The 14,904-nt window shown below is 39.0% G+C and overlaps 1 protein-coding gene across 1 annotated transcript in view; it reads right to left on the bottom strand.

Moving 5' to 3' along the window:
* Nucleotides 1–14,904, bottom strand: part of LOC121383934 (protein odr-4 homolog) — a 29,600-nt gene that overhangs the window by 7,191 nt on the left and 7,505 nt on the right. The window contains exons 5-10 of the mRNA XM_041514037.1: nucleotides 12,310–12,346; nucleotides 10,890–11,027; nucleotides 9,834–10,004; nucleotides 8,353–8,472; nucleotides 6,934–7,018; nucleotides 5,779–5,958 (exon numbers count right to left, since the gene is read on the bottom strand). Of these exons, the coding sequence (XP_041369971.1) occupies nucleotides 5,779–5,958; nucleotides 6,934–7,018; nucleotides 8,353–8,472; nucleotides 9,834–10,004; nucleotides 10,890–11,027; nucleotides 12,310–12,346 (731 nt within the window). The remainder of the gene's footprint in view (nucleotides 1–5,778; nucleotides 5,959–6,933; nucleotides 7,019–8,352; nucleotides 8,473–9,833; nucleotides 10,005–10,889; nucleotides 11,028–12,309; nucleotides 12,347–14,904) is intronic.

The following is a 14,904-nucleotide window of genomic DNA, read 5'->3' as shown; positions in this document are numbered from 1 at the left end:
AAGTCTAAGCAATCCTCATCTGTCGATTCGATGGACATCTCGGTATGCAGCCCAGAATCAGACAGACATCAACGGCGACGAGGACGGCTTGTATTCAACAGAGTCTGTGCAGCAACAACCGGACCCAGATGATGGAACCCCTCAACGTCTTCTGTGGAGACATCCCTCAGATAATAGTTGGCGAAGATGGAGTCGGTAGCCCAGAACCAACCAGTGATAATGTGCTGAATGGGTGTGTTGCAGTGCAGGGACATTGTGGCAGCCAAGGCACGGAGTTCATGCGGATTAGAAGCAGACGGAGCAGGTAAACCCTCCTTCTGATAGGCGGTCAGGATAGAAGACCGGATCCAGGTGGCCACCGTGTTCTTGGTAAGATCCCTCACCCGACTCTGGTTACAGGAGAGGAAAAGTCTTTTGCGATGTTGTCGAAAAGATCTGGTCCTCTCGATGTACTGGTGCAGGGCTCTAACAGGGCACAACGCCAAGTCCTCAACGTCCGCTGGACCAACGATAGAGGAGAGGGCCTGCACAGCATACGAACGAGGCGCTTGGTCTGGTAACTGATTCTTTGCAACAAAGTTCATGAGTAACCCCAAGTTGACTGCACGCCGATCTCGGTGAAAACGTACCAAGTCTACATCAAGAGCATGGAGTTCTGAGACACGGGCAGCCGTGGCGAAACCGAGTAAAAACACCGTCTTCCGCGTCGTCTTGCAGGGAAGAGGATTCGATCGGCTTATAAGGTGCGGTCGATAACGCTCGTAACACCAGATTCAGGTCCCATCTTGGTGGCTGAAACCGGTGTACTTGATCTTCAAGGCGAAACCCTTTGATCATCTTATGGATCTCAGGAATACCCGATAACTTCGTTCCAGTAGTGACATCATGAACAGTAGCGATGACCGAAACGTACCCAGCGATGGTAGACCCTTCAATCGTAAAGTGGTCCGCAGATACAGCAAAGAATCAGCACGACGAGGTATTTGAATCGTCTGAGGATTGAGTTTTTTGCCGGACACACCATCAGTGAAGACAAAGCCATCTGACGTTGTAAGCCGCAGTAGTAGATGATCTGTGCACTTTCAAAATGGCCGCCGTAGACTGTGAAGAAAAACCTTTCTTCCTCAAACTCTTGGAGATACAGTCCACGCGTGCAGTTGGAACAACTGCGGATGTGGATGGTATAGTCTTGATGTGGGATGCAGCAACAGATGATCCCAGTCTGGCAGCGATAAAGGATGTGGATCGGCAAGACGTATTAGATCTGGATACCACATCCTGGATGGCCACATCGGAGCAATGAGTAACAGGCGACAATGGTACAGCTGAAACCTCTGAAGCACCCTTGGAAGGAGGATTGGTGGAGGAAAAGCGTATGCTTCCATCTGTTCCCAGCTGATGGCCAGCTTCGGGATCCAGCACCGGAGACACGTAAACCCTCAGCTGATGGTTGAATCGTGTGGTGAAAGGATCGATGTTTGGTGTGCAAAGTCTGTCGCACACCCATCGAAACGCTTCAGGATGGAGCATCCATTCTGTCGGATGTGGAGACAACGGCCGAGACAGTGTGTCGACTAGTACATTGGAAACCCCTGGAATATGGCGAGCCCGAAGTTGCAACGGAATCTCGTCAACCAGCTTGTAGAGACGATAAGTCAACTGCAGCAGACTGCTGGAGTGGGTTCCGCCCCGACGGTTGATATAAGCCACTGCGGTGGTACTGTCTGTGGCTACCATGAGAGAGGCGCCTGACGGCATCTCTCGCCAATGAAGGATGACGTAACTGCCAACATCTCCAACAGGCTGATGTGTAGATCGGCTTCATCTGGAAACCACAGCCACCAACAGGGACTGGACTGCAAGGCGACTGGTAACCGGATCAGCAAATCTGCGTTATTATACTGAATGCATGGATTCAGAAACAAACTGGATACCGCGACCTCTAAGCGTCAAATGTTGCGCCAACGTCAAAATTACTCTTGCAATGCTACTTCATGAAACAGTAATAGAGTGATTCAGGAATCAAGACATCGGAAACAGCGACCCTGTGATACAGGCAAGAGCCAAGACAGCGTAGCAACTCGCTACGCTACATGCCCGATATACCTGGAAGTGAAGCAACGCAAAACAGCAACCGGCTAAAATCCACGGTCGTCACACCACCCGGTGCGAAACAGCAGCAGAGACCATCTAGACAGCATCGGTCACGAACTCTGGCGGTAACAACAGTGAACGTCAGTGAGTTGATAAGCCGCAATGATCCCCGTACCACGCGATGGCAACTGGATAACTTCCGGAACCAGCGGAAGTAGCGACTGTCTTGCATCGCCACCGGATATAGAGAACGATCTGCCGAATGTCGCTGAACCTTCCTCGAACATCGGTGCACGGGATCTCAACACAAGTGACTGGACCAGTAGACTGTCTTCGTCACCAACCCAGAACGCTTGTAACGTCGAACCCCTTCACAGCAAAGAGACATATGTAGACCACAGGTCTGCCAAGATTACCGGCTTGTGCTGAAAGTCGAGAATGGATCGCTTCAGGCAAGTCGGTTGACGATAGTGTGCAATCGTAGTGCACATCGACGTCACGGAAGATATAAGGTAGACCAACATCAAAGGAAATAAGATATGAGATAAATAATGTGTACGCTGTAAAAGAACCATATCACCGGGTCGTTCACATCAAGAGATAAATGATGTGTACGCTGTAAAAGAACCATATCACCGGGTCGTTCACATCAAGAGATAAATGATGTGTACGCTGTAAAAGAACCATATCACCGGGTCGTTCACATCAAGAGATAAATGATGTGTACGCTGTAAAAGAACCATATCACCGGGTCGTTCACATCAGAGATAAATAATGTGTACGCTGTGAAAGAACTCTACCACCGGGTCGTTCACACAAAGAGATAAATAATGTGTACGCTGTAAAAGAACCATATCACCGGGTCGTTCACATCAAGAGATAAATAATGTGTACGCTGTAAAAGAACCATATCACTGGGTCGTTCACATCAAGAGATAAATAATGTGTACGCTGTAAAAGAACTCTACCACCGGGTCGTTCACACCAAGAGATAAATAATGTGTACGCTGTAAAAGAACCATATCACCGGGTCGTTCACATCAAGAGATAAATAATGTGTACGCTGTAAAAGAACTCTACCACCGGGTCGTTCACACCAAGAGATAAATAATGTGTACGCTGTAAAAGAACCATATCACTGGGTCGTTCACATCAAGAGATAAATAATGTGTACGCTGTAAAAGAACTCTACCACCGGGTCGTTCACACCAAGAGATAAATAATGTGTACGCTGTAAAAGAACTCTACCACCGGGTCGTTCACACCAAGAGATAAATAATGTGTACGCTGTAAAAGAACCATATCACTGGGTCGTTCACATCAAGAGATAAATAATGTGTACGCTGTAAAAGAACTCTACCACCGGGTCGTTCACACCAAGAGATAAATAATGTGTACGCTGTAAAAGAACTCTACCACCGGGTCGTTCACACCAAGAGATAAATAATGTGTACGCTGTAAAAGAACCATATCACCGGGTCGTTCACATCAAGAGATAAATAATGTGTACGCTGTAAAAGAACTCTACCACCGGGTCGTTCACACCAAGAGATAAATAATGTGTACGCTGTAAAAGAACCATATCACTGGGTCGTTCACATCAAGAGATAAATAATGTGTACGCTGTAAAAGAACTCTACCACCGGGTCGTTCACACCAAGAGATAAATAATGTGTACGCTGTAAAAGAACTCTACCACCGGGTCGTTCACACCAAGAGATAAATAATGTGTACGCTGTAAAAGAACCATATCACTGGGTCGTTCACATCAAGAGATAAATAATGTGTACGCTGTAAAAGAACTCTACCACCGGGTCGTTCACACCAAGAGATAAATAATGTGTACGCTGTAAAAGAACTCTACCACCGGGTCGTTCACACCAAGAGATAAATAATGTGTACGCTGTAAAAGAACCATATCACTGGGTCGTTCACATCAAGAGATAAATAATGTGAACGCTGTAAAAGAACTCTACCACCGGGTCGTTCACACAAAGAGATAAATAATGTGTACGCTGTAAAAGAACTCTACCACCGGGTCGTTCACACCAAGAGATAAATAATGTGTACGCTGTAAAAGAACCATATCACTGGGTCGTTCACATCAAGAGATAAATAATGTGTACGCTGTAAAAGAACTCTACCACCGGGTCGTTCACACCAAGAGATAAATAATGTGTACGCTGTAAAAGAACTCTACCACCGGGTCGTTCACACCAAGAGATAAATAATGTGTACGCTGTAAAAGAACCATATCACTGGGTCGTTCACATCAAGAGATAAATAATGTGTACGCTGTAAAAGATCTCTACCACCGGGTCGTTCACACAAAGAGATAAATAATGTGTACGCTGTAAAAGAACTCTATCAACGGGTCATTCACACCAAGAGATAAATAATGTGCAGAGTATGACAAATATTTTGAAAAGTCACTAGCCACAGGGCTAGTGGGTTTGTGAAAACCACTAGCCCACCAAGATAAAGCACCAGCCCAAATTTCTGATCAATTATAACTGGATTTTTATACAATTGTTTGTCACATTACACATTTACGAGTATAACAGTAAAATAAAACAAACACTTAAATCATGTTGTAACTTTCAGTTTTTTGTTGTTATGTACGTTTGGTTTTTTGTCAAGTGTGATCCAGCGTCATTCGCGTTTTCGCGTTTGCCCTCCCCCAGGGGAAAAATAATTGAGCAAACTCATGGTTGATATCTAAACCCACTATCAAAATAATTAAATTTAAATGAGGGTACGACAGTGTGACACACAGTAATAGATGGTTCAGTGTATTCGGTAGTGGGTTATACATTTAGGGCCCTACTATTTGTCGCCAGGAACGGTGATGCCAATTGCTCAAATACAGAGCATTATCCAGTGTCAGACCGATATCAAAAGAATATAACGGCGACATCTAATCCATTATTAATTGATGAACAAAAAAGGTATCATCTTGTATCGGCAGCTGTGACGCATTATCCAGACCAATACACAAATAGGTCAAGCAGAGTCATTGCATGTGCGTTACCATTAAAGTAAATTGTTTTCCTGATTGCCGATAACCACATGTCAGCGAAGTGTAAAATTAGAAAACAACAGGTAAATAAAACAAACACTGAAATTCAAAGCATTACCGGGGTTTACTTGATTGAGATTAACCTGTCGTCGCAATTGGTGATTTCCAAGTTCATATGTGCGAGATTAACTACCACGTGACGTGTCCAACCAATCAAAACACGCATGTCATTAAACTTATTTCCTGTGCCAGAAACTTGAAAGGGAAAAGTAAACAATGCATGCTGTAACTGGCGATGTAGAGATAGCATGTTACTGCAGTTTGCAGACCTAGTTCAAGTGGATTGTCATTATATACTGATTGCGTTGTTGATATTATTCGATGACAAACGTCACAATCAAATTTATTAAACGAAATTTCAGCCGAGAGAAAAACAAAAACCCCACAAAACCCCCACGATTGAGCGATAAGGAGGGGGGTGGAAACCACTAGCCTTGCGGGCTAGTGGTTTTGCGGTTCTCACTAGCCCGAACTTAAAAACCACTAGCCATGGGCGTCGGGCTAGTGGATTTGTCGAACTCTGATGTGTACGCTGTAAAAGAACCCTATCACTGGGTCGTTCACATCAAGAGATAAATAATGTGTACGCTGTAAAAGAACCCTACCACCGGGTCGTTCGCAGTGGAACTCGATATCCTTCTCTTCTACGTCAATGTCTAGTAGTTCTTTAAATCTGTCGACAACCTCACTCGTCTTTTCGTCTTGGAACATGTAGTCTGAGAAGTGGAGAGTTGAAGCGGGAAGGTGAGCAAACACCCGCACCGGGGTGTTGTACAGTTCCTTACCTGAAAAACACAACGCTTGTGTTAAAGGGACCAGGGTCTATTACAACACTGTATCAGATTTCAAAACTTGGTTGCATACTCAATTGTGCATGCATTTCAGTACAATGTCAGAACATATTCTCTTCAAAATGTTTACATGACTGCTATTTTTAAAAAGTGCAGTCAACTACCATGCAAAAAACCAAAAGAGTATAGGTGGATGACAAACATTATAAGTTATCCACCCGTAAGCAAGAGCATCACCTGATATTGCTGTTATAGAAGTGGCAGTATACCACTTGCAGAGTTGTTATCATGTACAGTGAAACCCCCCTAAACTGGACATGCTCGGGACCAAGTAAAAAGTTTTAAAGGGTTTAGAGAGGTTCTCTTTTATACTAACATTTAAAAGGGGACAGTGAGAAACATCCGGTTTTGAGAGGTTTCACTGTAGTACTAAAACTAACGAGTACTACAAAGGTCAACCTACTTGTAATCATCTAAGAAAGATTTAAAAAGGCATTTCAGTACTATCTATTATAATTTCTAAAGGAAGGCCTAATTCCTAAACCGGACTAAATCAGAGATGGTTTAAGGATCGGCAGGGCCTGTAGCATAAATAACAGCGGAGGCCCCTTCCCAGGATATATATTTTGCAACCCCCTCAGGGAGAGGGGAAAAATGACCTGGGGAAAATAAATGTACACATCATTGTGGGGCCCCCTGAAGCACGGGGCCTGCAGCATGTAAAGGTCTCTTAGGCTCTGCTAGACAACAAAGCATCCTCTTTGTAAGTATTTTAGCATTGCACTGCGAGATCGCAAAGTTTAGGCCCCTGGACTAAATTAAGCTGCTACACAAAGTGATGGTTATGTAAAGCCTTTCGATGTTGCATCAAAGACTCTTTCCCACAGACAGGATGGCATACACACTGATCTTTGATGTATAAGATATACCACGCCGCTAATCCTCCAAATAAAGAAACATGCCCCATACTTGAGTCTGCTTCTATCACATCAATATCTTCACAGAGAAGTTCACACCTCGACGTCAAACTTCGCACGATGTCCGTCTTCAAAGCCTACAATAAATTAACATAGTGACAATAATAATAAGTGGTAGAGATGTGCAGTATAATTGGTATACCACAATATACTTTTCTTCTTTTTTTTACAATACACATCGCCATATTTTATTACCATATGGGTACATTACACTTAATTATTACCCCAGTTGGCACTTACAACGGGGAAAATAAATATCATAATTTCTCAGTGAGAAATTATTATCCATTGTGTTACATTATTGGACGATTTGACACTTGCAAACTAATGACTTTATCAGTACTATACATGATGTCATCCCGATTTGGCAAACCTACACAATGACGTCATGTAGTTTAAAGAGTTTGCATTCACACCTGTCAGATTTTACTGTTAAATTTGTAATAAAATCTTATTTTAATACAGTTCATTACAGATGTTTTGAACAATAAATAGAACTTTCCTCTTCTTTTTTTATTATCTGCGAATGTGAATAACATACAAAGTTGCAGTAATACTGAGGAAAGTATGTGGTGGTTTCATAGCTTCTATATATAGGCCTACTGAACATTGTTGTTGTATAAAGAAAATAAAGGCTTTTAGAGACAAAATAGCTGAGGTAATCAATAAAATAAAGAACTTGGTACCAATTATCAAATTTATGTTTCTTGTGAAAATTATTTTCATTTGTTACTAGCTATAGTTTGTGACAAATGAAAATTATTTCACTCGGCATATACATTTTATAATAACTGGTAACTTGTTTATTATCCTCCATATATTTTGGACATGTGTTTGTGCACATGTTATATTTTCAAATATAAACTACCAATTTAAGAAAAGAAACAATAGCTTCACTTGTTCAGAACAAATATTGATCGACTGATTTTATTAAATATACAAAAGGTACATGAAATTAAGTCTTTATAAATTCTTATGATACATGTATATCGTGGTATGTATCTCAATTAAAAAAAATTCTAATTAGCTTTTATTTTGCAAATTAATTATAAAATAAATATGCCAAATTAATTTTAATTTACATTTGGCACAAAACAGCTTAAACTCTGCATTATGAAGTATACATTCAAAGACAATTTAACTGAAATATTAGATTGAACAAAAACAAAAACATATTGCCATAAAATACCCAAATAATAACAAATAATTTTGGATAAAACATATGCAGATTTACAAGGCTTAGCGCTTTTGTGTACATTTGGGTCATTTATAAGAATTCTTTACCATGGAGCTACATCCCACTTTCTTTTGACAGAAACTTCTAAATTAATACAAATGTATTAATAAAAGCGAGGGAATATTTCAGATTTGGAGTTAAGCTCAGTTCTAATTAAAACCTAAAGCTAATCACCTCAGTAGCATCTGCAACTGTGGCACGGAAGTTGACGAACGCACGTCCCACTACTTGTCCTTTTATGGCAATCAGAGACTTGAGCTTAGACACCGATGGCTCACCGCTATCATCAGTACTCTGAAGGAAAAGAAGCAACATTTAGTCGAGGATTAAAAGAAGAAGTATGTTTTGTTTAACAACACCATTAGAGCACATTGATATATTAATCATTAGCTATTGGATGTCAAACATTTAGTAATTTAAGACATAGTCTTAGAGCGAAAACCAGCTACATTTTTCCATTAGTAGCATGGAAACTTTTATGTGGACCATCCCCCAGACAGGATAGCACATACCCCAGCGTTTGATATACCAGTCGTGGTGCACTGGCTAGAGCAAGAAATAGCCCATCGACACAAATCGATCGTAGACCAACCGTGCATCAAACTTTACCACTTGGTTACGTCCTGCCCACTTAAGGATTATGAGGATACATTTCATATTCAAGACTTTGAATGGAAAAAGATTACAGTAACAGAACCAATAAACCTGACATCTAAAATAATTATTTATTCTCTTTAATCAATATCACCTCCACAACCATCCTCCTGCTAATGAAATGGAAACCACACTCATTTCGCAAGTAACAAAACATATTGAAAATGAAAACTCTCTCATAGTAAAAGGCACTGCTAGACCCCACTACACTGATATGTAGAAAGTTTCATGAATGTATCTTGTACCGTTTTAGAGTTGTGTTCCAAAAACAATGAATTTGGTCATTCGGCCTATCTATATATCTATATCTATATATTAACATGGTAACAAACAAATATCTAAAATGCAAATTCCAGTATAGCAAAAGGCATTACTAGACCACTAGACTGATATGTGTACAAAGTTTCATGAAGGCATCTTGAAGGGGTTTTAGAGTTGTGCCCCAGAAACTTTCCCAGATGGACGGAGGCACGAATGGTGCCCATTTTCATAACATCCCCCGCAAAAAAGAACAATAGCAAAAACAATAATAAACACATTAGTTACTACAGCCACAACAATAATAAGCAACAAAATTACTATAATAATCATCGATAACAAACAAACTTTGAAGAAAAAAACCCACAGGTCCAGAGCAAGGTACTTTCTTTAATTTTGTATACTCGTACCCATACAATGTATTTTGTAACTTCTGGGAAAACTAGTCAGCTGGTAGCTGCTATGAATTCAGCCCTGTCCCCACCCCACCCCACCCCACCCTCAATAAACAATAACATGAAGTAATTCTCCCATCAAAATCCCAACAACAATTTACAACAAAGAAAGGTATAATGGAGTTACTCACCCTCCCACCGCTCTAAACCTCAACAACTGAGTTGCAACAAGTTCTAATAAACAAAATTGTTTTTATATTACTTAACGTGATATTACGATATAGTATGTAGCCACCTTTCTAAACAATAAACAACAATTTACAATGATATTAAGTAATGACCACTTACCAAAGGCACTAAAACAACAACATTTAAATTCTGCGGAGCTGATGAACTGCGATCTTTGCCTTTTCCTTTCCTTGTTTCGGACTGTTCCAGTGTTTCACTGGGGTCTCGAACAACGTTGTCAATTAGCATCCGGGCCTTTGACAGGGAAGTGCAGAAAGAAGAAATACCTAACTGAAAATAGTAATGATACAAATACAAAAACACAGAACCATAAACAGTTATATCAAATAACGAAAGGAAACAAAAGCTTGTTTAAATCTTTAACAGTTACTGAATGGCTATTAAGTGTAAAAATCTCCTTCACAGTGACAACCGAGGTATTACTCATATTTTAGAACTCGTAATTGCCATTCAAATACAAATGAATCCCCCAATCGACCTAACTGAACCGAATAACAACCATAGTGTATAATTTAGGACTTTGTTAAAACATTTAGAGCCTAATTTAAAGATGCATTCTCCAAGTTGCAAGTGTAATTTTTCGCTATTCTTATCACATCCAAATAATTTTCTGTTCTACAGTGACTATTAATTTATATTAACACACAATCCAATAGGGGTTAACACACAATGACAATGTATCAACTTGAATTTCATCTGCATACTAACAAAGAAAAAGCTGCTATTTTTTATGAGTCCACAATGAACATTTTCTATTTATCGTATATTTTTGCCAAGAATTCATGAGTAAAACATTGATTTATGCCAAGTGAAAAGACATTACAATTTAGATATTTTTCTCGAGTTTATTAGGTCAAAATTATATGTACGAGTGATTAACTTGTATTTATTGACCACAGTTACATGTAAAAATATTACGCAACTTTGTGACTGCCCCTTAAATAGTTTTAAGAGTTACAGAATTAAGTTTTTATAATAGTAGTAGAAACATTGCCATTTTTAACAAATTTGTAGAAATTCTGTCTTTACAATTACACTAATTAAAAAGTAACAGTTATTACAGTAACATTAAATTAAATGTTAAAAACTACTGTTTTTACACATACTAAAAAAAAAAGTAAGAAAAAAAGTAGTAACACTATTTATGAAAGTAACCTGTATTTGTTTCAGCATAACATGTGTCTTGATTTTCTCTGTGATTGGAATGGAGATGTTGATAGCGAGGCGTGTGCTAAGTCGTGTCCATCGGTCCAGGTGTGACTGATAGCGCCACTCTGCAGGACGAGCCGAGCTCTGGAAGAGTCAACAGTGTCAGTGAAAATAGAAACATCACAACAGATACACACAACTTATATAGTTCAGTGACACAAATATAGCACATAAGAAATAGAAACATCACAACAGATACACACAACTTATATAGTTCAGTGACACAAATATAGCACCTAAGAAATAGAAACATCACAACAGATACACACAACATATATAGTTCAGTAACACAAATATAGCACATAACAAATAGAAACATTACAACGTATATAGTTCAATAACACAAATATAGCACATCCCGGGTAATTACATGTTGGCATGGAAGTTATTAAGCATGTGACTGACTGACTGAATGATTAAGTGGACAGGTACTGTATACTACGATACACGAGTACACCACCGTACAAAAATACACAGCAGTACAAAGTAAATACCGTAGTAGACCAAGGTGTGCACTTGGGAGCTGGTTTGTTTTGCCATTCAGGCAAATCGTGTCAGCTAACTGACTTGGCTGTGCAATTTTTTAGTTGCCCAATTTTATTTTTAAAAATAAAAAAGAGAGTAATAATGTATTTGACATAGGATATCAGTTTCAATGGGCATATATGCATCTTGAATTATATAAAAAGTAACATTTTGGTTGCTTTACAAACAATACATTTTGGACATTCCAAAATAATATGCTGTAACAAATGTGCAAAATTTTGGTTTCCAGGTGGGCGACTAACGATAAGGTTTTGACTTGCCTGACATTGTTTTCACTGGCTTGGGGCAACTGTAAAATGCACACCCTGGTATACAGTATAAAATACACTAAAGTAAGAGTACACCACAGTACAAAAGTGCAATACAGTACAATAGTACACTGTAGTGCACTACAACACCTCACAATATAGCAGTATGGTGCAGTAAAAAAACAAAAACATACTCTACAGCAAAGAAAGTGCCTCATAATAAATGTACTTCTATATTTAAAAAACCCAACCACCAGATAGAAAATTATATAACAAAAACACACGACACAGTTTTAATAATACAAGCCATACGGTGATGCCACATGATGCGAGTGCGTCATACGTGAATAGCTAAACATTAAGATTTCATGATGCAATTGGCCACACCTTTATTGTATTCAGGGCTAGTTTTGGATGAGCAAAATATGAATGTTAAATAATTGCTGAAACCATAAATTGAAATAAAATAAAATCTGCCAACTGATTTTAAAATTTGCCACTGGGGAACTTGGTGAGTGGTAGAGCTAGGCTGGCATTATCAGGTAACGAAGTTTAATATATTGGGTACTTACCTTGTTGTCAGCCACATCAAACGTTCTGCATGTTACTCTGCTAAAGTCAAGGATGCTTACATTTAAACTGAACTCAAGTTCTTCATTAGCTACAAGAAGAAATCTCTTCATATACAGACAAAGCACATACATTGTCCTTTGATATACCAATGGGTTAACCAAGCTAGGGTGGATCTAGAGGGGGTCCAGACCCTTCTCAAATTTCGCTATTTAGTTCAATTCAATCAAAATATATAAATACATGTGTATATATATAGCGATCATGTTAGATGTACATATCGCAACGAACAATGTAGCCTAATATAATGAACCCAGCTGGAATATATTATTTAAAACAATTTGTCTCTCCTCTATATAACATGTGGAACCATCCAATGCATTGTTAGGTAAGACTGTACACAGGGTGCAATTTGTTTTTAAAATTTTGATTAGCAATTTTTCCTACTGAATGGAGAATTGATTAGCAACTATTGGAATTTGATTAGCACTTTAATAAAATGAGTAAACATGAATAAAACACATTCTTTTCAATAAAATTGCATATTTCTTATACATATATCTGTATTGTGGGCTGCTTACCCCAAAATAAAACAAGTACAGAACAGTACATGTGAAGGGTCATCACTGTCACTTCTTTACAAGGCCGTATCCTCCGGAGGTCAAGGGGGGCAGTTGCCTCCCACCCCCTCCCCCAGAGAATCTCACTTTGGTTTTTTTTGGCTATATAGAAAATAGCATAGAAATGTCAGGGTTTAATTTTTGTAGTACAACATATTTCTGAATAATATTTGTCAATGGTTATGCTAAGCAGCTTGGTCATCTAACTTGTTCAACGTGATTTTTTAGTCTTTCCTGAGTTGATTTGTATGTCTGATCCAAAGTGCAATTGAAGCCCGAGAAAAATTCCTCATTTGGCTGATCATTCCAACGTATTCGGTGTTCATTTTTGTTATGAAAATTGACAATTCTTAAACGATATATATACGTATTTTACCGGAACATTATTTGCTGAGGCAATTCGAAATTAAAAATGCCAAGCTATTAATTAGTCGATAATACCGTATGTATACGCAAACATTTTTGCGGCTAAAATAATTCGCGATCAAGCTTTCATTTTACATTTTCACGATAGTTTTTGCCAATAATAAAATAAAAACGACCAATATCAAGTGAACTCCTTTCAATGACGATATAATTATACTTGAGACATTCTCGTCATGCGGTCCGTGTGCCGTTAGTCTTGTCCGCATGTATGTCTGATAATACATGATGCAGAAAACTTGAAAAATCACAAACTAGACCAAATACTATTTATTAGTAGTATTCATAGGTTGCATTCAGGTTTACAAATAACGAAAACCACAAGTATGTATCAAATATAAGAATAATCAGTGTAAAAACAACAAACTGAAATCTCGTAGTCACGAGATATCAGATGTGAGTTCAGCCAGCCGTTTGTCACTAATGTTTGCTAGACTGTTTTTTATGCAACAAGTTAAACAGAATGACCACTCCGACAATCGGTCAAAATAATTATCAGACATTTCGACTACTGGCTATCGCTGAACGCAGATCATACATAGCACCGAGTGTCATTTGTAGTATAAAACCACGTGGCAGGTAATTTGACGATAAAAATAAAGTGCATGCGATGCGCTATGTGTTTTGTATCTATAGGCATTATTCAAAGCTAAATCGGAAATAAGTTAACACGTAATTAAATTCGCGGAGCTATCAGCATGTTCGCAATTTTCGAGGTATATTTAATTCGTGAACATAATATATTTGCATGCACGTTAGGCTACAAGTTCAGTGTACACGGTCATAGCTGCTTGCAAATTAGGTTACCACGATGACGTAGCAACTAGTATGTTACGTCACTGTTCTTGTTAAAACTTCAAACATCCTCCGCGTATTCCGACAGTATTTTCTATTTGAAATACTAAGACACGCGAGAAGGTTGTACACTGAGATAAATTTTAAAAATGTTTATCATTGACGAATCAGTTGCATGTACCTTGGCTGCGATCACGGAAAATCGACACCCCTAAGTGCGTTCTTCTCCCGCGATCTCAATTCAAAGATCAATTTGGTTACAAAAAACATGCATCGCAAACTGCTAGTCATTATTACAATATTGCATCGCGATCGCAAGATTTTGCATCGCTTTTTGCGATGCGAACCCAGTCATTTTGCAGCCTGGTACAGTACAAACACCCACTGTAATACTAAATAATCTTTAGACACCCGCCCCACCCTAGTATGATGTATTTGAATAACCCCAAGCAAAACCTACATCATAGCTGAAGTAGATAGAGGTCATTACAATGGTGCCCTTTTAAAATATCATTGTGCCCTTTTTATTCTCGACCCCCCTCCCACACACACTTCACCAGAAAGGCTAGATCTCTCCCAGCTGATGGAGACAGGTCTTATAATCAACTGCACATGAACATTCTTCAAACATGCAAAAAATAGTCATCAGGGTTTATGCTACAAATGTTTGGTGGGGTGGGGCATGGCTTCCCCCTTCAATTTTTATTTTTTTACCAATTTTAAAAAATAATGACTTAATCAGGATAAAATCATAACAAT

This window comes from Gigantopelta aegis, chromosome 10 (genome assembly GCF_016097555.1).
Source record: "Gigantopelta aegis isolate Gae_Host chromosome 10, Gae_host_genome, whole genome shotgun sequence".
Taxonomy (NCBI): domain Eukaryota; kingdom Metazoa; phylum Mollusca; class Gastropoda; order Neomphalida; family Peltospiridae; genus Gigantopelta; species Gigantopelta aegis.
The sequence above is the reverse complement of the archived record's forward strand: the minus strand, read 5'-3'. Positions and strand labels throughout refer to the sequence as shown.